Raw genomic sequence first — 25870 nt, 5'->3', positions numbered from 1 at the left:
TTGTCTTTCACTTGTCAACAAATACATGTGTAGAGCTGTCTGTGAGGGGGCTTTCAAAGCATAATTTTATTCATCTAAATTTTTGCAATTAAGTAACTCAACTGTAAAACAAAAACATAAACAATATACCAGTTCCTGCACGATGCTGCTTTAAATAAAAAATATTTTTTTTTAGTGTGAGCGCATGAATAATTAACTAACATGGTTTGAAAGATTGTTGACTTTCATAGAAATCTAGCCACAGTACTATATTTTGGCAAATGATAATGATGTTTATATAATTGACCTGATGCTCAGATACCACCAACGCATACAACACTAACACTGTGTCACATCCTGGTCTCGTCTCGTGTCTGTGTGTCTTCCCCACGTGACCTGTGCTCCCCTGTGTCTCCCGTCTCAGTACTTTTCCACCTGTTTCTCATTTGTTGCTCCGCCCCTTCCCCAGGTGTTTCTAATTATAGTGTGTTTCCTGTTTCTTTAAATAGCCCTCCTCTGCCACTTTGTCTCCGTCGGTCTTTGCACCATCACCTGTCGTTTGTCTCTCTCAGTGTTTAATAGCTTTTCTCAGTGTTTCCTTGTTCTCTCTTAGCCTTGGTTCCTTGTTTATTTCTTGTTTTCTCGTTTATAGTTTATTTCCTTGTTTATTTCTAGTTTCTTGTTTTATTTCTTGTTCCCTAGCTCCCTGTATATACCCTGCTTGTGTTGATTCCTAGTTTATTCCTTGTATATATATTCCCTGTTTGTTTATTTATTATCTCTAGTTGGTTTAGTTTAGGTTCTTTGATTTGTTATTGGTTATTTGTGTATCTTTGTTTCATGTTACTTGTTCCTTGTTTTCTTGTTATTTATTTATTAAATTATTATTTATTTTCACCCTACCTGCACTTGTGTCCGCCTCCTCGTCTCCCTGCCTGGGTATTCCTGACACACTGTTACCATAGACACTGCCCTATAATTGGCATTTCACACAAATTAAAAGTCTATATTCTGTCGAAATATGAAAAACTTAATAAAATAAAATACTAAAACATAATCAATGACATTTAACTAAGCCACAGCCACACTGAGTTATTGTTACTGAGTTTTTTTGTTTTTTTGTAGCAAGGGTTGAAACCTCCTCATTAAATAAAAAAAGTAATACTTTATTAGTAGATGAAGTGTAGTCATAAAAGGAGAAGTCTTATCAAACAAGGATGCAGATGACATCAGGGTTGTTTCTATCCTAAGAGATAAATGCAGTTAAAATTAAGATATTAAACAGACTCCCTTATCCAAAGCGAATTACAAATGTGCTTTGATTACTTCGAAAACATATAACCAGATGAGTCTATAAAATGATGAGTCTTCAGTGTTTAAAGACCACAAGTGACTCACATGTGGCTGTTCTGATATCCAGCGGAGAGCTGTACTGGAAACTCAAAGACCTATTGGTACAGAGCTGGCTTTGACCATTGCCATTGTTGCAGAGTTTCACCATCAAGTATGAAGTAGATGGAACACAGCAAAGGAGTCTCATGACTCCGTAAATGCAAATTTATGTCTTTATCAACACCATTTAGTGTGTAAGCCATAGTGGCTATTTTTTCCAGTATTAGCCAAACCAGATGGCAAACAATGATCATCCAATACGTTAATAACAAAGAAAGACTTTTTTAGTCTTAGAGAATTATTTATACAGGTAGGCAAATACGCATGTCACATATGTTGAGGGCTGACATAAATGCAGGTAAGGCTCCTTATTAACAAACCGTAAAACAAAAAGTAAACACAGGTAGGATAACGCAAAACCAAATAAACAAGACTTAAAACATGACTATAAAAACTAGACTAGGAAAACCAAACTGAGAAGACATAACTAAAATAACTAGATAGTGAATAAAAAACTAAGAAGACTAAACTGAGAAAACTAGACTGAGGAACAACAGAATAACAACCATGAACAGGCATGGAGAAAGCATTCACATTCACCGACCTGAAAGCACAAAATCACACAACAAACTCTGAAACAAAGGGGCTTTATCTACACTGGGGAAGATAACGAGGGGGCGGGCTAACAAACTAGAAACAGGTGAGAACACTGATGACAGGGCGGGGCTAAGAAGAAAACGAACAAGCTGAGTAAATGACAGAAACAAACTGGCAGAAAAGCAAGACAAGAACAAGAATTACCAAGAAAGAAAGAAAACAAAACAACAGACAAGGGCTAAGGTTTCAGTTTCATATATTTTTTTTACTAATTTAATTGCTATTATTTTTATTACTCTTTAATCTACATCCTACACTTCGTATGTTTTTTGTTGAGGAAATAAATACAATTGTTAAATGCTCAATCCAATAGAAAACCGTTAAGTTCTGAAAGTTCTCTGGCCTAGTTACTCTTGCTAAGCAATGATTGGACAATCTGATTTTAGAGGGAGGGCTTAGTGATTGGTCAGTTGAAAGTTTTTTGCTGAGATTTGAACTTTTTTTTAGCACTGTATGGATTTCTGTCATCAACAGTGATCCTTCATTCACCCTTTTCATTCTTTGCTTCTCTTGTTCCGTCCTTCCTGTTCTTTACTCTCCTCATTCTTTCCTCATTCTCTCTCTTTCTGTCCCTCACCTGCTTTCCTGCAGCCTTTTCTTTTTCTCTTTTTTCCTCTCTTTTCTCTCATCCCAGCTCATTATCTTTCTCCCCCTTTACTCTTTCCTCATCCTTCTTCCACCCCTTTCATTTTCTCTCTCTCTCTCTCTGCTCCTGTCTGCTCTTGCTCTACCATGCTTCCTGTTCTCTCTCTCTCTCTCTCTCTCTCTATCTTTCTCTCTCTCTCTTTCTCTCTCACTCTCTGATGGATGACTCACATGTGCTGGAGCCCGGAGCTGTATAATTCAGGGCCTGACAGGTAGCACTCACTAAAAGGATGGGCACTGAGCCAAGAGCTGGTGGCGAGGGCCTCTCTCTCTTTCTCTCTTTCTCTCTTTTTCTCTTTCTCTCTCTCTCTACCTCCACAGTGGTCTGCCCTCTACTCCTTTGTGCTATCTACAGACGGTCTCTTTCTTCCACGTGTCTGTTTTGTTCTCCTCTTAAAAACGCAGATGCTAGGCAGGGATGGTGATTGGTGCATTTTTATAGGAACACACAACACAAAGCCCAGGTCCCACTATAGGTGACTGATTGCACTAAGAGCTTTAAAATCGAGCCATTCTCTATATTTTTCCTGTTTTTCACAGGGGTCTACTTCTGTTGTTTATGTACCATCCTAATGCATTTTTATCCATCCAGTCTTCATCCCTGTAAATTAAACAGGCAGCTTTTGTTGTATATGGAACATTGCATAGTGATAATAAAAACACAAAATGTTAAGTATAAAATGAGAAAAAAATAAATAAATCATCAGAGCGAGTCGCATTTACTGAAGGAAAAAAGGTAAATTTCACTTGAACACAACATAAAATGGCACAAAGAAAAGGACTGTGTTCATGGTCAAAGGCCCTACATTTATGTTCATGCAAGTGTTCATGCATGTGTTCTAGCTATTTTGTTAAGGGTGTTACAATTGGGTCTAGGGTCAGGCCATAACAATAAATGAAATTGGGCTTGGGCCAGACCAAACACCAGACAAAGAAAATGGAATAAAACCAGGAAGATTTTATTGACTAAAAGGTGGGGCAACTAAAAACAAAGAATAAGGAAATCTAAACATTAAGAGGACAAAATAGCCTTACTACTCTACTACCCTAACTTCCTGCTAGCAAACCAGAAAAAAGGTAGTCAAACAAAATGGTGCTACACCCTACTTTTCCCCAAAGAAAACTGAGAAATTGTAGAAAAAATTGAACGAACAGAACACAAAATGGAGGATGGTTGTACATTTAAGGTATTTAGCGGACGCCCTTATCCAGAGCGACTTACAACAGTGCTTCGTTGTTTTCTTCAAAATATCCAGAGTTAGTTTGTAGAGAAAAGGATGGTTGTATATATGTGTAACAGTACATATATTAGTTTTATTTAAAGCAAGAATAGTACCCAAATAACATAATTTCCATGTTTTGCTGCAACATTGCATGAGGTCACAAACTGCTGCAGATCCTTATTCACCTGCTAGGTGGCAATACAGACCTCAAGCCTGGCTGTAGAATCCCATGAGTCCAGTGTTAAATTCAACAGTGCTAATAGAATGAACCAATATCTCACATTTTTTTACTGTGTCTGACTCAAACTCCTACACATACTTGTAGAAAGTCTAAAACTAATGTGTAAAGACTTTTAACACCAGTAACTGGATACCCCTCTCAGGAGTGTATCACCAAGTGCAATACAATACGTATTGAATACAGAAGAGATAGCACAGGCTAGCACTATTAATACTTTGATCTCCACAATGCAGCATTGTATAAGAATTCACAGGTTCTCTCAGCTGGATCTCTGAGTTCCACATTGTATTAAATGTGGTTGATTCCAAACAGTAAAGGGCATATCATTTTCAGAAACAATACACAGAACACATTACAGAAGTTCTGCACAATGATGAATTACCAAGATTGTAACATCCAGCCCTGCCCTAAAACGTTATCAGCCTCCAAAACACTGATTAGCTCATCACCGCACAAAAGGATTTAGTGCAAATGGAAAGGTACAGAATTCACAAAACCTAAAAACACTGATTTGTTTAGCTGAATTGATTAGCACTGTAACAGTAAAAAGAGTGGAATGAGACAGAGGCCACCAGCCTGTGCTCATTAGTATGGATGAATAAAGCAGTCCAACTGATGGACAGATATAGATATACATATAAGCATTTCATTTACAGCATCATGCACTAATTTACACCTTTCCATGTAGCAGGAGAGAAATCGTGTTCATGTGCTAGTTAGTTACTAACCAACAGCATGCCAGCAGATGGGCTCTGGGCTGTGTGGGAGGCATATGCCATCTTTCTTTCTCTCTCTCTCTCTCTCTCTCTCTCTGGGTTTTGAAGATGGAGACTGTGCGGTCTGTTGGCTTTGCCGCTTGTCAAATTGCTCTAAATTGTCTGCTATACATGCAGAGGGCTTGTTTGTTATCTGGCTGATATGTAATTTCCCCAAACTGTTTATTCTTTATTCTGTGTGTGTGTGTGTGTGTGTGTGTGTGTGTGTGTGTGTGTGTGTGTGTGTGTGTGTGTGTGTGTGTGTGTGTGTGTGTGTATGGTCACCTTACACAAAGAAACCAACTCTTTACTCTTTACTTTCTCCTCCCCCTTGGTGACTGAGTTGAGAATTATTCTACCTGCTGCTGGAGTTTTAAATGCTTGTATGTTAAGAGACTAGCCAGTTATAACCACATGGAGTAAGATTATCTGTCAGCCTCTGGAAAAAAGGTTTGATGAAATGTACAGTACAATTTTCACTTCTTATGTTAGGTTGGGGCGGAACCAGAGAAAGCCAAACTCAGAAAAAGAGGGATCCGTCATTATCAAATGCTTAATTGTAGTACCCAATTAAAAGCAGCTCAGCTCATGTTTCTGAAACAGTCTGATCTGTTAGGTCATGTTTATGTGTGGCATTAATGAAGGAAATACATTCACCCAGAATTAGCAAAAAAAATGAAATCATATTAATGTGATGAAAAACTAGTGTCTTGATATGGTTTGCATGAAATAAACAAATAAATAAATAAATAAATAACAGGGTTTTTGGTAACACTTTATAAAAGGGTCACAAATAACAGCACTAAACAGTAATACAGTAATAACATTGTTAAATTGTTAAATAATACCTCAACTAAATATTAATTGATACTAGTTAATACTGTCTTAAGTAGTGTCAAATAAAAATTAGCTGAGACATTCTCTCATAACTACTGTTAATTAATGTAATCTAATTGTAACATGTTACAGTTAATAGGGGTTTTTTTTTAACACCCTGATGGTCTAGACCAGGGATCAACATTGAGTCGTGAGTACAGAGATCTGTGTGATGAAATGTTTTTTGCTGCCTTTTGTTAAGCGATTCACAAATTTGCAATCTCAGAGGTGACAATTGAAAAAACAGGGGGACCAGTGAGTTTCTTTTGTTTTCTAGGTCACATGACATCATGTTCAGTAGCTCCTCCATTTCCATTCGCTGTTGAGTTTACGTGTTTTTCTGTGGAAATGCACACCCAAAGGGTAGTAACGGTGCGTGACAGTGGACAAATAGCTATTTTATTAAACAAGAAGTGAAGAAACTCAGAGATGTGCATCCGGACGGGACTAAAATTACCAGAGGACCACAGAGTTCAGTGAAAAACAGTATATAATTCAGCCTGTAATTTTTTGAGAGAACGTCTAAGAAAAACACATATATGGTAGTTCTGGATGGGAATAAAATCACAGAGGACCACCCCCCCCCCCCCCCCCTTTTAAAAGAGAACATTACACCAGGACCCCCTAAGAGACTAATACCGTCCAGATAGAGCTTTAGACTAAAACTAAATAAAAATCACCTGTCAGAAATGAAAAGTCTGAAAGTTGGGTGTGAAAGCACCCTTACTGTCAGTGGGCTCACCATTACTGTGGAAACAAGACTTAATTCACATTTTAAAAAATGATAATTTTTTGCCTGTTAAAAAAACCTACACAAAGAAGGCTCTTCAGTGAGCACTGAGCAGTCACCAATTGCAAAAAAAAGTCCAAGACTAGACATAATGCAGATTTTAATGTATTCAAACCCCTGCTCCAATATTTCTCCCAGAATAAAGAGAATCAACAGAGAGAACGGCTTCTTCCTCTTTGCTGCAGGAGCTGCCTCTGTTCTCGCGTCACTGCTGAGATTTGACACCGGAGTGTTTATGAGGTCAGGACCTGGTTGAGCGTTTACCTCTGGCTCACAGGCGGCACTTCAGCTCATCCCAGAGGTACTGGATGGAGCTCCATCACTCTGGAGAGCACAGTTCTCGGTTCTGCTCCTCAGCCGTGAAATTGAGCTTTAGGGGTAAACATGTGAGGCACAAGGGCAAACACAGGACACATTTCTATACATTTCTGAACATAAAGCGAGCAGCACACGTCGTGACGGAGGTAAAGTGGAGCTGTGTAAATATGAGGCTGAGAGGAGAAGGCCAGCCTGCCCACAGCCATGGAGAAAGAGAGAGAGAGAGAGAGAGAGAGAGAGAGAGAGTGCGGTGGAGCCTCAGATACAAACACAAGCCTCCAGAAATCTCAGCATCGGCGTCTCTTTTGTTCTGCTGCTGGAGCGGGAGGATGGAGGATGGTGTTGGGGGGGGTGTGGGGGGGCATGTCAGACTCCCAATCACTGCTGTCTCTCTGCTCACCCTCTCTCCCTCTCTCTCTCTCCCTCTCTCGCTCTCACTCGCCCGCACACACTCCCTCTTCTCTCACGCTCTGTCTCTGTCTGTCTGCTCGAATGGCAAATCCCCGCTCCGGAGGGGGAGATCACCATGGCGACGGTGCCTCGCATGCCTGTAGATGCTGCAGTGTATGGAGATGCTGTAGAAGCTGTACACTCGCTCCTATGGCAACTCAGAGGCAGAGGCAGCGGTGGGCCTTCAGTGGTGTGGAGCTCCAGGGCTGTGGGATGTGTGTGATAGTATGGCAGTGGGGGAACAGGCCAGAGCCTCCAAAAAAGACCACGGCATTCAGACCAATTAATGCTGAATGAAATGTAAAGGAGAGGTGATGTGTTTTACCAGATGTTTATATATAAATATGTATATAAATGTTTGTTTAATTGTATCATTTACTTTTGAACACATTTGATCGTCTTGTATGAGCTACACACCAGCTGAATTTCAAAAAATCATCAATGCAAAATATGAAAGAGTGAAGATTCTTGTTAAAGTTCAGGTTGTAATTATGGATTTAGCTTACCCTTCTTTACATTTATCCAGTTACTGACACACACACACCAGTTTATTTTACTGCCAGAAGTAAACTTAACCACAATGCAGCTCAAACAAACAACTACTTTAAACGTTACTTTGACAAGTTAAACAGGTGAATTAATCAAGTAGGAGAAGAAACATGACAAACTTGTGCTTCACAGGAACAGCAACAGTGTGTGTGTGTGTGTGTGTGTGTGTGTTTGCGTTTGTGTGTGTAAGAGAGGGAGAAAGAATAGGAGAGAAAGAAGTATGACAGAAGGACTGAGGGATATTGAGAGTTAGTTATGAGATTTAATATTTGTTTAATTATTAATATGATAAAAAGTAATTTACCTTCTGAACTCCCCAGTAGCATTGTTGTGTTTACATCACTTAATAAACTGCTAATTCTTCACCAGACTCTAATACTTCACCAGTTTCCATTTCCATTTCATTTTCTGTAAGACTACTAGGCTGCCTGTAACTCTGTTAAATTGTGGAATTTGGTCTGTCTCTTTAAAGTGAGTAAATATTTATGTAATTATTATTATGATATTGACCATAATTACATCTGTAAAAGAAATAATAGAGGAAAACATCAAAGGCGTGAATATTTTAGTGGCCACTGAGTTTATAATTATGGAGGGACTATGTAAAAAGTTGCTGTAATAAATGTTAATGCCTTATATTGAAATGTTTGAAACATTTGAAGTATTTATAGTATTAAATGAAATGCATTATAGTGGTGTGCAGAATACAGAAAGCTATGCACTATCCAAATACCCATGAACCCAACTGTATATATATATGCTTATTTGGACCTAATGTACAGTTTGTACAGTGGTATTGTTTTAGTATCTGTGATAATAGCCAAATAGAATAGAAGAGGCTTCAGCAAATATTGTAGATTTTCTTTCTCTTTTTTTGACATTAGTACAGTTCATCAGAGCTTTTGTCCGCCAGGAGCTGTCTGTGGCAGAAGTCATTATTTCTCTCGGCAGCACTGAAAGGCTCGCAGATTCTCTCTCTTTCTCTCTCTCTCTCTCTCTCTCTCTCTGCGTAATTACAGCAGTCCCACTCAAACCCTGCCTGCACTGCTTCCTCATTCAAATGTGGTTTAATTACCTGTGGAATTTTAATTGGCGTGGCCTGCCAGTGGGAAACGCAAAGGTGTCCAAGGTCATTTTGAGTGGCTCACGAGCGCTCTCCCCCACACACACACACACTGTTGGCTGCCTGCCAACCAAACGCACCACACAGCTCCGGAGCTCATATGTTCCGCACGTGTGGCATACGTAAATGAGGCGGATGAAGACGCAGAGTGAAGTGAGAAAATTGAGGTGTGCCATCGCAGGTAATGAGAGAGATTGTTTTGTGTTTTTTTTTTTTTAGCAAGGATGGAACAGACTTTTGGAGTTCATTTATTATCGGTATCATTGCTGTCATTACGAAACCTCATCTCACCAAAATAGTCACTGTATCCGAGGAGGAAAAACGTTTGGAGCGTTCTTACTGTACGTTAATGCATATAATACAGTTTTTTTACAAGTCAGTTTGGATTATATGGATAATTTCTATTGGTCCATTATTCATGAGATAAACTGATGAAAATTGTTTTGTTATGACAACAATGAGAGCTGGATCTATTCCTACTATTAAGCATGAAGCTCGAAACTAAAGAAAAGGCTGAACTGCCCTTCAGATGAAAAAAAAAAAACAGTACCACTTTAAAATAAGACTACCTTTATAAAGAGTTTATAAATGGTTTTACAATTAGTTTATTAATAGTTCCTAATTAGGTTGTAAAATGCCTTAAATATCGTTAATAATCAGTTATAACACATACGTAGAAATGTACGTAGACCTGTTGTTTGCCAAAAAGTGAACCCACAGCCATCTATATTGTTGTCCTTTCTATGTATGTGTTATAACTGATTATTAATGTTTTTAAGGCATTTACAACCTAATTAGTAACCATTAATAAACTAATTGTTAACCAGTTATAAACCCTTTATGAAGGTAGTCTTATTTTCAAGTGGTACCAAACAAACAAACAATATACCAGTTCTACATCATAAAATCCACATATGACTGTGGAAAGCTGTCAATTCCGGTGGGTGCCACCATTCACGCTTAATACGAGACTGGCCTGCTGTAGTCGAATCTGTCTGCATTATTCATGAGCGGCACGATTTAGTGAACGCTCAGCCCATTATACTGTTAGGCGGGAATCTGTTATTGCTGGTGGTCCTGATTTGCGCCCATTAAGCTGGGCTCCTTTACAGAACAAGTCTAGGCTGTTTTACAGCTCAGTGAGTCCTAACCAGGTGTGTGAGTTGCTCATGTGAAGCACGGGGCAGTAAAAGTAGTCCTTACGCTAAAACTGCCCATGTCCTTTTGTTTGAGTTCCTGTAGAGTCCAGTTGTGCCCAGTCCTGGTACTGGAGTAGCCCTGCTCTAGTCATTTTAATGTATTCCCTGCTGTAGCGCACTCATTTTCACCTCATGAAGGGCTTATTAATGAGCTGATGGCTTGAGTAAGGTGTGCTTGAGCAGGGAAATGCTAAAACATGCAGTGCAGGATTAATCAAGCACAAGCACTAACACTTATATACCTTAATCCCAATGACTGAAGATAACCCAAACATAAGCATAAATGCTATGGTTTAATTACCTTTTTTTGCCTTAGTTTGTAAATTTGCACTGTAGAGACCTGAGGTGGAGCCACATTTTCTCTTCACTGCTGAAACTGAGACTTGTGCCATGTGCCATTGCCATGTGGGTCAGCCAGACCTCTTCCCATACCAACTGTCTAGAGTTTCCATGAGTCTTTTAATTATGTAGGAAAAAGTGATCACCACTTTTTACTTCATCTGTAATTTCTTTGAAGAAAAGACTTTTATACTATTTCTGGTTGACTGGACCTGAAGAGCTAAAATGGTAAAAATAAGGGGGAAAAGGGGGGTGTTCCAAAACTTTTGAATGTATAGTGTATATATAAATATATTGTTATAAATTGCATATGTATATATTGTTATAAAAAATGTCATCCATGAAAAAAACTGTTACAACTCCTGATTCATTAGTATATAAAATATACAATATAAAAATTCACTTATATGGTAAATGGTACCAACATGTGCACATTATAAATATTTTACTTTACATTTTCGGTCAACCCAGAGACAACCCTAGATTAGGTTTTCCACAGTACTGTTCATGTGCTCTTAGTCTAAATTATGTTTCCCTCAAAAGTAGGTTGGTTTGGCTTTAAAATTGCACCTTATTTTAGGTCATTTTAGGTAATTTGGTCAGTGTCGCTGTAAGCACATAGAATGTGGGACAAACATATTTACAAAAAAATGACACAAATATCTGATCAACAACAGTTAGAATATTCTGTTTATATAATTTATAATATTTATAATATATATATATGTAATTTAGTAAAATAAAAAAAATGATTGAATTTAATAAAATGAATAGAACAAGAATAAAAGTAGTATTTTTATCCACAATGCACTTTATAACATATATCAGTGTTTATCACAATACTTTGATGAGTGTATATGTTGGGATATCTTATTAAATTGCAAACATTTGCTTTACATTTCATCCCAAAATCCACAGACCCACTATACTGATCTGTACTGAACTGTCTTGTTTATGCATCTAGTTTTCATAGTTGCACAAATAATCTCTAATAACACGGACAGAAAGCTTTTCTATCTAAACAGTGTTCTGACTGGTATATGAAGAAGAAGAAGACCTGTCTGATTTGGCTTGTCTCTTGTCTGTAGGTCTAGTAAGTCTTTCATTTGTTGAATTGAATCATATGTTAATTCTCAGTTTTATATAAGCTAGTCTTGCTTTTCCTATTTAATATTTAACAGGTTATAAGTGGTGTCTAGGTGAATACGATTTTTCATTTCATTAGAATGCATGCATACAGACATATGCACATTCTAATAGTATGGTAACTGCCATAGCAACAAGTCGTAATTACCACTTCTTCTTTTTTTTACCTCCGATAGACGAGACAGTATCTCCTTCACAGTATTCTGGTATTCTGTTCTTTTTCTGTGCAGAGTGAGGATTTGAGCAGACGTGTAAGAGTAGGTAGCAGCGTGCCGTCGCCCGCCTGTGGCTGCAAATGCAGATTCTTTTTTTTATTTTTTATTCAAAATTGGGAATGTGCGCTTGGCCTTTGAATCTTCCCCAGCCAATGTCTTAGCCAGGGGTTCATTCCTCACCAAGGGATCAGCAACCTTCACCCCTCTTGACAAGCCACAAATGAGCCCTTTCATATGGAAATGGACTAATTGATTTCCTGAATCTCACATTTAAACCTTGCATAATTGCACATGCTGTTTTGAAGCAATTAAAGCGGAATTTCTCAACAGCTAATGATTATTAAGGGATTTGTGTAATTGAGGGCTGTTTGAATGAGCTTCGCTTTCTACATTCTGGAGGTTGAGTTGAGAAAAGGGGCTGGGCGGATTCACAAAAGTACTGTCTTGGGGGAACAAGCTTGGAGTTCAAGCGGCGCCGGCGTTTTCATGAATAAAAGTGCCAGTGGTTATTTATGCTGCTCTATGTCTTTAAACAATTCTAATATTCCTCCGTCTCTGAGGAGTTCGCTCTGACAGAGACGCTCCACAGCCATTTAACTTTAAGGCATCCGACGTAAAAATGGATTGCGTTCTCTCGCATTTAAAGCTGTTTTTTACATTGACTCAATGTGTGAACTGTGAATTAAACCACCTTTTCCTTCCATTTTTTCTGTGCTTTCTCCAGTGTCTATGGATGCCCTTTGGCCAAGAAGAGGAAGAGCCAAGAGAAACCTCCGCAGGAACCAGCCACCAAACAGCGGGCATTCCTAGCCATGGCTGACGGAGAGGTGGCCATGTACGAGGGCTACGAGGAGGACGCCATGGACGAGGGCGAGGAGAGAGAGCTGGAGGAGGAAGTGGAGGAAGAAGAGGAGGAGGAGGAAGGAGACGAGGAAGAAGAAGAGTGCTCAGAGGACAACGAAGAGCCTGGGGAGGAGGAAGAAGAGGAAGAGGATGAAGAAGAGGAAGGAATAGTAGAGAGGGAGGAGGGAGAGGAAGTAGAGCAGATGGAAGAGGAGATGGAGGATGATGAGGAGGTGGTGGAGCATGATGGAGATGATGAACAAGAAGAGGACGAAGAACAGGAGGATGAAGATGATGAGCACGAGGAGTATGAGCATCAGATCGAACAGCGAGGTGAGACCTACTCTCTGCTCATATGGGAAAAAATGAGAATTAGATTTAATAAGATAATGTTGTTTTTCTTAATTTATCCTCTCATATTTGAAAAATGAACATTTGTAAAAAAAAATTGATGTTGCTCCATAGAGCTCTATAGTAGACATTCAACTGGTCAGTAGTTTTTGGCTTTGATGGGTGTATAGGCTATCAGATTTTCACACAAGTCCAATAAGTAGATAAATAGAAACCAGTTAAACAAATGAGACAAAAATATTATACTTGATTTTGTATTTATTGAGTGAAATGGATTAGGATTAGCAGTTAAAAATAGGTAAAATTAGAGTCTCATGTTTTTTTTATCAATAGGATGACAATCATGTATGAGTGGGCACCCAGTAAGAAATATGGAAAATTCTGAACAGTTCACAAAGTTTTATGCACCAGTGTAAGTAGAGTCAGGAAGGTGAGATAATATAGTTAAAGGGAGGTGACAGGGGGAGAGAAAGAGAAAGGGATCTTATTTTATAGAATGTTAGAGTAAGAGGCGGGTTTTCAAGCATGTTCCTCCTCCCAAAATGTAGCAATTTTCATAACACCACCTTCTATAGGAAACCACAGCCAGAAGTGTATTATTATTTATATTTATTTGCAGAACAATAATTGTCAAATGACACCAGCAGAGTATAACTTACTCTAGTAAGCATTTTTGCATATTAATGAGAAGTCCAGACCAGATTATAAAAATTCTTGCAATGCATAATTAACATAAAGAAAAATAGCTAAATAATCAACAAGAAAGACATAATTTATTTTTGATTGTTTGCTAGGCAACCAATTATGTAAACAATACATGAATTGTCATTTTTTTTCATACAAAAACTGTGCAGTCTATAAAATGTGTTATCTTTTTATATGTAGGTGTGTTACTTTTTACTATACTTTCTACCAAAATAAACACTCTATACAAAGAACCATTTAAACATTAAAATTAGTTACCAAATTACCATTGAGGTGATAATCTCTGAATCTGAATAAAATGAACATACATATTGCCTCGTGTTAAAATAGTGGTGCTAAAATCTCAAAGCATATTACTTTAATATAATATAACGTATTATAACTTAGGAATAGATTTTTAATTATTAGTATATTACATGTCATTCTAATGTCTTCAGTGTTTCATGCCAAAAAAATATTTCAATGAAAGTCAGTGTAAACTGATTTAAAAGTTATTTGAAGCGTTTCTATTGGTCTGTTAATTTTGTAATTTGGACACACTCACATTATGTTAAAAAAAAGAAAAGACAGTAAATAAAAATAAATTAAATATTATTTTTTGCAAGATGTTAAACATTCCATTCATTGCAGTTAAAAAATATTACAGTGATGCTTATAAATAAGCATATTTACTTCTATATGAAGTCAGTTGGCCAAGTGTTATTGTATCAGTAGTTCATGCACAAGACAGAGGTCTGGAGTTTATTACAAATATAATATTTGCATGTGGAGCGTTGTCTCTGTTGCCAAAACAGGGGTCTGTGAAAGGGAAATGTTCGTACAGCTGTCATAAGGCTAATTATAATCCCATCATTTTTTAATAATTAATTGACACCTAACTAAAACTTATTTATTTATTTCCTGAGTGGTCGGGTGTTGCTTCGAGCCTCTTAATTGGCTGAATTACAGTCAGATCATTGCATAATCTGCAGCGGACGGGCGTCACTTAATATTCGAAGCAGGCCGCTGTGGAGAGCGGGGAATGTCCCCTCACTCCCCTCTTGAACTTGGGGAGCAACAGATGTGACTGCTTGCTTAGTATGCGTCTCAGCCTCGTTCTCCCACTTCCTCAATCGCTTCTGACAGTGCCTTCCAGAGCAATGGAGAGCAGAGGCTCTCTGAGTTATTAACTTTGGCCCCCCTCCATACACTCGCATTGCTATTCTACAGGAGGTGTCAGATATGCTCAGCCCCCCTCCCTTCCCCTGTGGAAACGGGCTCCTCCTGAGGATATTTCTGGCTCCAGAAACGGAGCACCTCATCCTCTGCTTATCCCTGCAGTCTCATCCTGTCGTGTCCCAAATACAGGCAATACTGAAATCCCTAAAGGGAAATAGGAGATTTCCAGAGCTGGCTGTGCTGCTTACATGTCACTGAACGAGGGAGGAGATAGTTTCCCACAGTATATGAGAGCTGGAGGTGTTTATAGACCAATATTTACTGCTAATTATTATGATGTCTTACAAAACTGATCTGTATTTCTATTTTATTTTATTTTTATAAAAATACAGTCGTCTCTGAGACTGTGGGTAGATATTTTATTATAAAACATATTTTTGGTTTAATTATTTTTATTTTATCTTATGTCTTATGAAATCTTATATATTTCTTAAGTCTTTTGTTAGCAAAATAGACAAAGTTTACATATATTCAGTTTCTACTGAATGTTTAAACAGAACTTTACATAATATTAAACTAACTTTTATTTTGTTGCAGAAGTATATTACCAAAATTACAGTAATTTTTAGCACTTTGTCATTCCACCAAGAATCTTGTTATTATAAAAATACCCTGAAATATTGTGATATTATTTTAGGGCCAATTTGCCCACCCCTAATTCAGACCCATATTATTAGCAGAATACTATTGGCACTCAGGATAATAAAAATTATATATATTTTGAATATTTGTCACATTTATAAGATTGCAGCATGTTTTATATATACACAATAGCTTGATATTTTATCAATTTTTTTTTAATATTGTTATTTAATTATTATTTAAAAACCGTAAGAATGTATAGTTAAACAGTTTGTGTATTGTTTGCATAAAATTTAAACAACTATGCTGCAGACTCATAATGCATGTTATATTGATATATACCTACCCGCTATTGCTGGGCGATATGATCGAAAATGTTTATTACAGTATTTTTTAAGATTCTGGTGTTTTATAGTATATTACAGTTTTTTATTATTTATTTATTATTATTATTATTTTATTTTATTTTTTTGCATGACTGGGCTTTATATATAGGTGTGTGAGTTACTGTACTGTTAGGAGTACATATAATATAAAACACTAAGGCTTTAAATTAAGGCTTTGTTTACTATTGGGTTTAACTTGTTAGCATTATCTTTGGCGGTGCAGTTCTACACAGTGCTCCACTGCGTCTCTAGAAGTATGGCAGTATGTGGAAAATGCAAACCAGTTTTAATTTCCCCTCCGGTATACCGGATGAACCGGTATACCAGCTAGCACTAGTACTGATTTTAAGGACAGTATCCTCTTTTGGATGTGCAGTGCATATAATAATTGTAGCTTCTTGACATATCCTTCTCCTAACTTCAAGGAATCAAGGCACATTTAAGACCAATCACCTCTCCCAGTAGCTCGGATTAGAGAGCAGATTAATTTCATTCCATTTTGAGGAGCACTCTCTTGTGAGCATCAACCACTTACTTTAGTATCCCTGTAAAATATTTATCTCTTTTTTTTATTACAGAGAAAAACTATTCTAGTTGTGGACAATCAAAACCCGGTCAGATGCTGGAGAAGGACAGCAACAACAACCTGTCCAACGAGGAGTACGAAAACTACGACGAGCTGGTGGCCAAGTCGCTGCTGAACCTGGGGAAGATAGCGGAGGACGCCGCATACCAGGCCATGACGGAATCGGAGATGAACAGTAGTTCCTCCAACAGTGCGGGCGAGGAGGACGACGACGAGGAAGAAGAACACGGCAGCCGAAAGGGAGACTTGAGCGTGGACCTGGACAGTGACGTGGTGCGGGAAACGGTGGACTCTCTGAAGCTTCTAGCCCAGGGCCACGGGGCCGTGCTTCCGGACGAGGGCTTCCCCGAGGCTCACAACGGCCAAGCTGAGGAGAATGAGGAGGAGGTGTGCCTCAGCAGCTTGGAGTGCCTGAGGAACCAGTGCTTCGATCTGGCCCGCAAGCTCAGCGAGACCCAGCCAGCCGAGCAGCAACACATACTGCAGCACCAGATCGAGCAACAGCTTCATCAGCAGCAGCAGCAGCAGCAGCAACAACACCAACAGACCCTGCTCCACATTCCCCGCTATGAAAGCTGCCATCCTGCCCCCATGGAGCAGCCCAGAACCCTGGAGAGGAGCTACTCAGACATGGTCAACTTGATGAAGCTGGAGGAGCAGCTAAGCCCACAGTCCAGGGGATACCAGGGCGGTTGTGTCGCTGTCCAGGAAGGTGATGAAGACACCACGTCCGTGGCCTCGGAGCGCTCCGACGAAGCCTTCGACATGACCAAGGGTAACCTCTCCCTGCTGGAGAAAGCCATCGCACTGGAGTCAGAGCGCGCCAAGGTCATGCGCGACAGAATGCTGCCATCGGAGCACGGCTTCATCCGTAGAGACCATCACCGACCTCACGGAGAGCACAGCCCCAGACAGAGCAGCGGAGCCGAGGAGCGTAAAGCCCGACTCCACCACGACGGGGCAAAGAGAGCCTATTACCCTAAAGGTACCACATACCCCCACACACACATAATAACACCCATAACTGAACCATAATGCCTTCTTCTTCTCATCAGAGCTTGTTCTCATCCTCTTCAAGCTCTAGTAACAATTCCTAGCTTTTCTTTGCACTCTAATTAGAGACAGCACAATACTAATTGAGCATCTGAAAGTAGGCTATCATGCTCAAACTATTCAAACACTCTGCTGCCCCACAGGAAGAAACACACATCTAACAACATCACATCACACAGTGAGAGCATGAGCTATTTCTGACTGGGTTTTTTTTTTTTTTTTTTTTTACAAGATTTCACATTCATTTTTTTGGTATTTTTATGTATTATTCAAGCCAGCATTTATCAACCCTATAACGATATGCCATCTCTAATTCCAGTGGTCAAAATACATAATTATTTCGCTTAGATACTGTTTTGGAAAGCTTGGACTTCATTTCAGTTTTATAAAAGCATTCAATTATTTCACTTTTTATTTTTATTTAGCCAAGACAGGGAGGGGTTAGGTTTTCTGTTGGTTATTAGTTGACTTGTCATGAATTAAAAATGATTGTTTTTGTTAGGAGATTTAAACCAAATAATACATTTAAAGAAAATAAAAATTACCACATCTAATGTTTGTGTGTGTGTGTGTGTAAGGACAAAATTACGCATGGCCAATATTAAAAAACACTTTTTTTATGATAGTAAATTTTTGGTTTAACCAAATGTAGACCTGTCAATGTAAATTATCATACAGTACATGAAGAATTTTAGCTTACCTCGACATTGCCTGTTATGTTTTACATAGCAAGGAGAGCTCATTAACATTAATGAGACAAAGAACAATGTGTTGATTTTATTTATATTTTAATATAGTTAAGAATTTTGTATTTATTTGCTCTTTACACTGATGTTACTGCATTATTATAATATTATATCAAAATCATATCAGTGACAATGACAATAATATTTTTTAGCACAATTATTTTATTGCCCAAACAAAACCAGTTATTGTGACAGGTCTATTCACATGGTTTGTATTGTGTCCTCTGGATTGAATGTGAATGTGATTTCTGACATATTTGCCTGTCTGTTTGCACAGACAGTTGCAGCCAGTTGCTGCCGATTATGATAATTACTTTCAAGATAACACCCCACAACCCGTACAGGTGGGGATATTTCCAAGCTTCATGATCAATTTGCATCCATTGTTTTTTTTTTTTACATCAATTTAAACTTTAGTAGAGTTTTTTCTGTGTTTTTTAAAACAAAGTCTAATTTTAGTGCTTTTGTGCAGATTGGACATTTTAAGGAATTGCTAACCAAACTTTTGTATATGCAGTCCTTATATTGTCTAGACAGAACTGCTGACTTGACACAATGCAGAAGTATATACTGGTCGTAGGTTGCCAGGCCTGTATAGAACCCTCAAGGATGGATAGCCAGTTAAATACAGAACCTTCACTGGAAGATTGTGACATTAGTTCTAAGGTCTGAAAAGACGTATGTGAGATCATCCAGGAAAGAAATTGTTGGGTTTGTGGTAAAATTAGCTGCAGTATTTGCATACCGTTCTGTATTTTAATGCGTATCGTTGCTGTACAGTGAAAAACATGTTTAAAAAAAAAAACACTTTAGAGATAAGAGATAAAACAGTCTTAACTTTAATTGGAAATCAATGTAAAAAGAGTTAAACACAATATTTTATCCCTTCTCCATTCAGAAATGCTTCTGCTTTCAGTTTAGAAACAAAATAATATGGACTGCCACTTTTAGAAAAAGTGGCTCTCTTGAACTCAATATCATATGTCTCGTCTTGTCTCATGAGATGAATGTCTCGTCTCACCCATATTGATGACTGAACAATACGTTTTTTTTTTTCCTCTGCCATTATGAAGGCATAACGTTCTGTTGTGTAGGAAACTTCTGCTTGTATTAAGCTTGTATAAGTCCTGTTCACCCCCAAAAACAGGAGTGAATTATGCTATCTTCCAGTATCAGCCCTTGCTGTGAGATGGAGATGTTTTTTGTATGTAAATGGAAACGCTGCAGTTGTCTGGAGTGCAGGATGTGTGGTGTTTTTCTTCACGCTCTAACCACTGTTTGAGTTACAGTAACTGCCTTTGCGTACAGTTGTAGCTATTTTAGCTCGGTTTCCGGCGCGCCGTGTGTGTGCTAGCGGCAGGACTCTTCGAGTGGGACAGACGCATTAATCCGGACGCTTGCAGACACTCAGATAGCAGTGGCGGTGACAGTGGTAGCGGCAGAAGCGTATGATGTTAAAATGGGCCGGCATGGTAACATCAGAAGCCCGGCTTGTCAGGCATGAGTAATGGCAATCTGCACGGCCCGTTAGGACAGCAAATCTCATCCCTGGGATTCTGTCCATGGCCTATTTCTCCAAATCCACTTCAATTCACACCCACCGCCACTGGAGGAAGGAGCCATCTACGCCATGAGCCCTTATTATTATCCATAAGAATCTGCCAGACTGTATCAGCTTAACATCTCACAAAGGGCTGTTACAGCGCTAAGAAGCGGCTTCTTGCACCGACTTACCTCTGGATACTGTCCAACGTAATATATGTCTTAGCTTTCTCCTACATAGCTTAGCACCTTCTTGGTGAAAGAAGCAATGAAGCAATGGCCAAATAGCGCAGATATTTGCTGAGCTATATTGGGCACTATTTTATATGCAGGATCCTGTCTCTTTATGTTATCTTTGGTTTAAAAAAAAGAGATAAAGAAAATTAATATTAATAGAGCTTCTCTTACGTATCTAAAGTATAAAGATAGATGGAGTTCTATGATACATAATTCTTCATGTCTTGTAGGCATTTGGCTGATAATTCAAAGAAAAAATGCCATGTCTACAAAAGTGCATCATTGTTGCTTGTGAAGGTGAAGGACAAAATAGAAAAAAAAGCTTCTTTTTTTTAGCATTTGAGCTAATTTAACAGTGAAGCGCTTAAGATTAAATGTCAAGTTAAGATTGGTTTCAGTTTGTTAGGGTCAACACTGAAGGAGGGGACTAATACAAACATAAAAGGAACTTCAACAGTTGTGAAGCACCTGTGAAGTGCATGCGGTGAGAACCGTACAGGATTTGATTACAGCTGCACAGAGATGGCTTGCTGTGTTACGTTTAACGCTGGCCTACATTCAGGTGGCATAGATACTGTATGTATACTCTGAAGGAAGGTGTGACGTGCCAGTTTGGGTTTGGGAATCACCAGCAGCCCCGTAGTGCACTATAGCAGGCATACGTTTCTACTGTGATTGTTTTTTTTTTTTAAGACTTACAGTGTATTCAGTATTGCAATCTAATGATTCAGGTCTTTTCACTATTTTTTCTGAAAGGGATTTTGTTTTGTTTTTTAAACAAGAAAGAAGAGCATGTGCTTGTGCTTGTGGAGGAAGTCCTGATAAGCTAGTTTGACAGCAGGCCTTAGTCGTTCTGTATTATCTCCTTGATAATGCATATATTTGTAATGAAATATAAAATTACATTCTGGAGATATTAGGAACTAACAATTGAGCAGAAGCAGGTATTGCCTTATTATACAGACAAAGCAAAGCTGATGTACAACTCAGATTTCTTTTTTTTTTTTTTTACATTTTCCAGTTTCAAGTTGTTTGAAAGGTGCTATACGTTAGCAGTGTAGTTGAGAGAAGCTGGTGGTTGTTTTAACTGTAGCGAATGACAACACTGCTCTTCCTACAGCAGACTAGGATATACTGATATTCCCAGCAGGGCAAGCACTAAACCAATACACAAAAAAAGTTCTTTAGAAAGACTTCTAATCTTATACAACATTCACCTATATGTGTTGAATCATGCAAATCTATAACATTCAAAATGTTTATTAAACTGTGGCATAGACCCAGGAGTATAATAGGGATTGATATATTAGTGTAAAACACCTTGTAGACCACCGATGCCTTGGTCTAAAGAGCCATCGCGTGATGTACAGGTTTGCCAGTTTAAAGATTCTTCACAGTTTTTTTTTTTTACAAATATGGTTCTTTTTAAACCAAAAAGAAAAAGTATTCTATAACATTATCTAAACATACTCTATATATATATCCTCTTTATTTTTATTAGTGTAGGATTCTCTGTATAAAAAGCTGCCGTGCTACCATTTTGTCTATAGAGATGTCTATTTTGTCTATAGAAATGACTGAATTCTTATACACATGCAGAAATGCAGTGGTGTGAACTTACATTTTCTAGATTATCAAACAAACTTTAATATTAGACAAATATAACCTGAGTAAATATAAAAAGTACTTTTGAAATTATGGTCAATCTAGCACTTTGCGAAAAAAGTGTCCCCCCGCCCCCCTATAAATTAACTGTGAATAATCACACTTTTTTGAAAGCTGAGTTCAATTTTACTAACCACAAGCAGGCCTGATTACTGCCAGACCTGTAGAATCATGAAATCACTTAAATAGAACCTGTCTGACAAGTTATCTCAAAAGGTAACACATTATGCCGTGATCTGAAGAAATTCAAAAACAGATGAGAAAACAAAGCCATTGATTATCTGTCAGTTTGGAAAATATTACAACATAATTTTGGCTCTCGGTGAGAGCTATTATTCACAAGTGGAGAAAACACAAAACATTGGCAGATCTTTCCCAATGGAAATGATTCCAAAAGGGCATGGACAACTCATCCAGAAAGTCTAAAAAAAAAAAACAACATTTAAAGAACTGCAGGTCTTACTTGCCTCAGTTAGGTTCAGTGTTAATAATTTTATAATTAGATAAAGACTGGTTGAAAATGGTCTCAATGGGAGAGTTCCAAAGCAAAAAAAAAAACACTGCAGACCAAAATTCCTCCACAGAGATGTGAAAGACTTGTTGCCAGTTATCAGTAAAGCTTGATTGCAGTTGTTGCTACCAAGTGTGGCACAACCAAGTCATTAGGTTTAGGGGGCAAACACTTTTTCACACAAGGCTAGATTGGTTTGGATAGTTTTTTCCTTCAATTAATACACTTATCATTAAAAAAGAGCTTTTTCTATTTACTTAGGTTATATTCATCTAATATTAAAGATCCATAAAAATATCAGTAAAACAAAAAATGCAAAAAGAAAAGAAATTAAAAGTTTGATTGAAAGTGTGTCCTCAAACTTTTGGCCATTTGGTGTTCTTGTAGCATGCCTGTAACGGGTTTGGATTCATATCTGTATTAACTTGATTTTTTCAGCATTGTATGAGTGACTGTTTTTTTTGAGAAAGTAGGAATAAGACCTATGATAACGTGAACGTTCTTTCTTGTGTGCAGATTCCTCAAGGGGTGAGAAGAAAGAGAGCAAGTGTCCCACTCCAGGGTGCGATGGGACCGGCCACGTCACAGGCCTGTACCCGCACCACCGAAGTTTGTCTGGCTGCCCTCACAAAGACCGCGTACCACCAGAAAGTAAGACCACCCAGATGTGTATGCCTTGTCTCATTATCACGTTTGCACTCGTCGTGGGTGTAGTTACACCTCCGAGCAGTATGGGTGTGCTCTGGTGTTTGCTTGGCATGTGCTCAGATGTAGTGTTTTGGGTTTTTTTTGGTAGCGCTGGTTGATTTCACTCCATGGCTGATCACACCTGAATGTGTAGCTGTAAATATTGACAGGAAATGGCTTGCTGTGTTCGCTTGTGCTGAGTTCCTTTGAAATGGATGAACCGCATGTCAGTGAAAGGTGCTAATGAGGGCTTGAAGGTTGCAAGATGGGCCTGTTATGCCTTTTATATTTAATTATTTTTTTGTGTCCTGCCATTTTCAACGCATTTGCGCAAGTGTTTGATAAGTGTTGCATAATTAAAGGGAAATTCAGATCATATTTAAAAATGTTGCTTGTTTACTTAAAGGTGTTGTATATGATTTCAGTCCATGACATTTTGTAAAATTGTGTAAATGTTTTTTTTTGTGTGTGTGGTTTGCTAGATCTCTGGTCTGTTTCCACACTGGAAAAATTCTGGTGTTCTTACTTAGCCCTAACTCAGCGAATAAGAAACAATAAAATGGCTCAGACTGAGAAACGCAACACTATTTCAGCCAATCAGCACTGGGGTTGTTGGAGCTCATGCTCAGAATAGTGAGCGGCGAGGGCAAAGATAAAATGCAAACCTTGGTCAGGTGATCAAATGCATGGAAAAGGGTGGAAGAGGATGTTGCTCTATAATTACAATATCAAAGTAACAAATCAAACTGTTTTGATTTGAAGTTGCACAAGTTAGAATGTTATAATCACGCAGCTCTGTCTCTACACTTGTCTTTATTTGACTTGCAGTGCTGTGTGTAGCTGCTCTTAAAAAACATTTTTGAATTTGTTCGAGTCTAAATCGCCGGTTCGAATCCTGTTCATGTAGCTTGCCATCAGCTGCCGGAGCCCTGAGGGAGCACAATTGGCACTTGCTCTCTTTGGGTGGGTAGATGGGGCTTTCTCCCCACATCACTCCAAAGGGTGATGTCACGCAGCACAAGATGTCTGTGAGATGATGTATCGGAACTGAATTGCTGCGCTTTCCTCCGAGCTCTCTGTGATGCCACTCTGCAATGCTGCATCAGCAGCAGTTTGAAAAGAGGTGATGGTTGACTGTACATGTATCAGAGGAGGCATGTTCTAGTCTTCACCCTCCTGGTGTTAGGACATTATTATTGATAGTGGGAATCCTAATGTGTGGATTGGGTAATTGGCCGTGTAAATTAGGGTACTCTACTAACCAAAAAAATGTGGGGTTTAAATCTGGCTCAGGCTCTTATTGACAGTTTATATAGCGGGTTGGGTCAGGCTGGAGCAGAACATGCATTTTTGGGCCCTAAGTTCTACTCCATTTTAGCTTGATTCCAGTGATTTATTTTCACCTTTTCACTAAAATATGTCAGTATTGTTTTTTTGTTTTTTTTTTTCAATTTCCAAATATTTGTGATAAATAATCGCCACTGGTTTATTTATCAGCAGCAGTTGTAGCAACAGTTTGCTAATCCACAACATGAATACATTTAATTAGAGGTGGAGCTTCTGAAGAAGGAAGAAGTTGTTTTATTCTATTAAAGTTTAAAAATCCACATTGTCATTCTCCAGAATCAGGTACAGCACCTTTAACACAAATGGAAATTTCGCCCCAGATCTCCTACACTATAAATCACCATGTTGAAAGCATAATGAAGTTCCTACCATTATGTAGACTTTGGTAAGAGTATGCTGGCAATGGTGAACTTTTCCTTTGAAAGGTGAAGCCCATTTGTTCTTGTTTGTCTTGGAGCAGCAATTATTTAATTTAAACAGGATGTAGATCCCTGTAGAACAATTACACTGTCTGAACCCTTAAACTAGCCTCACTGTAGACCTTGCTTTAAGCAGCCTGCATGCTTCTAACCATTATATTCTACTGGAGTGAGTGGCTTTGCATGTTACTAACATGTGTTCTTGCATGTCACTGCATGCTGTTCTCTCTCTGCATGCCTCTGCATCTGCATTCTCATCTAATACTCAATGCCTAATGTTTTTTATCAGGCTAATTCAGACTAATCAAAGCTCAGTAGATGGGGTATTCCTAACCTACACTGTCTCTGGCCTTCTCCTATCTGTCTTTCCAAAGTTCTTGCAATGCATGAGAATGTTCTAAAGTGCCCCACGCCTGGCTGCTCGGGACGCGGCCACGTTAATAGCAACAGGAACTCCCACCGCAGGTGAGTGACCGCGCCCGGCCAGAGGGGCTGGAGGAGCTGTCAGTTCAGTGCTGTGCAGGTTCAGGATCAGGCTGTTTACAGCATGCATGGACATTAGAAGTCCTAGAAGACCTAGTGTTTGGGCAGAGGTGTGAATGAAGGGAGGAAGGAAGGGTGTGTGTGTGTGTGTGTGTCAGTGTTGTAAAGTCTGCTTCTCAGAGATTTGTTGGGAAATCTGGGGAATTGAGGCTTACTGCCCAGACTTGCTTGTCCTTAAACCTAGACCTTAAAACACTCTGCTTCTTTATCAACAAACATCCTCTCTTTTTTTTTTCTTTATAGAGTCAGCACTTTATAATCATTTTTGTGTCAAAACATACATACAACATGCCAAGACACCTAGTTATAATTCTTTTTTCTCTTTTTTTGTTTTTGTTTTTAATGAATTAAGATCCCTGTGAACTTTAAAAAATAAAGCAATAAAGTAATAAAAAAGTGTATCCCTCTACAATTAGGATAGAAAGAAGAAAATGATAACAGGGAATAACACACAAAACAGAGGAGAACAAAACAACAAGTGGCTTCCTTATAAACCTATAAATGTACTCTTAAAATCATGTAAAATAAAGTGGAAATGCTACAGATACTAGT

General features: G+C 38.5%; 1 protein-coding gene across 6 annotated transcripts in view; it reads left to right on the top strand.

The window, feature by feature from the left end:
• The window catches only part of myt1la (myelin transcription factor 1-like, a), a 100347-nt gene that overhangs the window by 42204 nt on the left and 32273 nt on the right, over positions 1 to 25870 (top strand). For all 6 annotated transcript variants that reach the window (XM_022685999.2, XM_022685984.2, XM_022685995.2 and 3 more), the window contains exons 7-10: positions 12622 to 13073; positions 16561 to 17553; positions 22839 to 22973; positions 25150 to 25240. In XM_022685999.2, the coding sequence (XP_022541720.1) occupies positions 12622 to 13073; positions 16561 to 17553; positions 22839 to 22973; positions 25150 to 25240 (1671 nt within the window). The remainder of the gene's footprint in view (positions 1 to 12621; positions 13074 to 16560; positions 17554 to 22838; positions 22974 to 25149; positions 25241 to 25870) is intronic.

The sequence above is a fragment of the Astyanax mexicanus genome, chromosome 1 (assembly GCF_023375975.1).
Source record: "Astyanax mexicanus isolate ESR-SI-001 chromosome 1, AstMex3_surface, whole genome shotgun sequence".
NCBI lineage: Eukaryota > Metazoa > Chordata > Actinopteri > Characiformes > Acestrorhamphidae > Astyanax > Astyanax mexicanus.
This window is presented reverse-complemented; position numbering and strand designations above follow the sequence as displayed.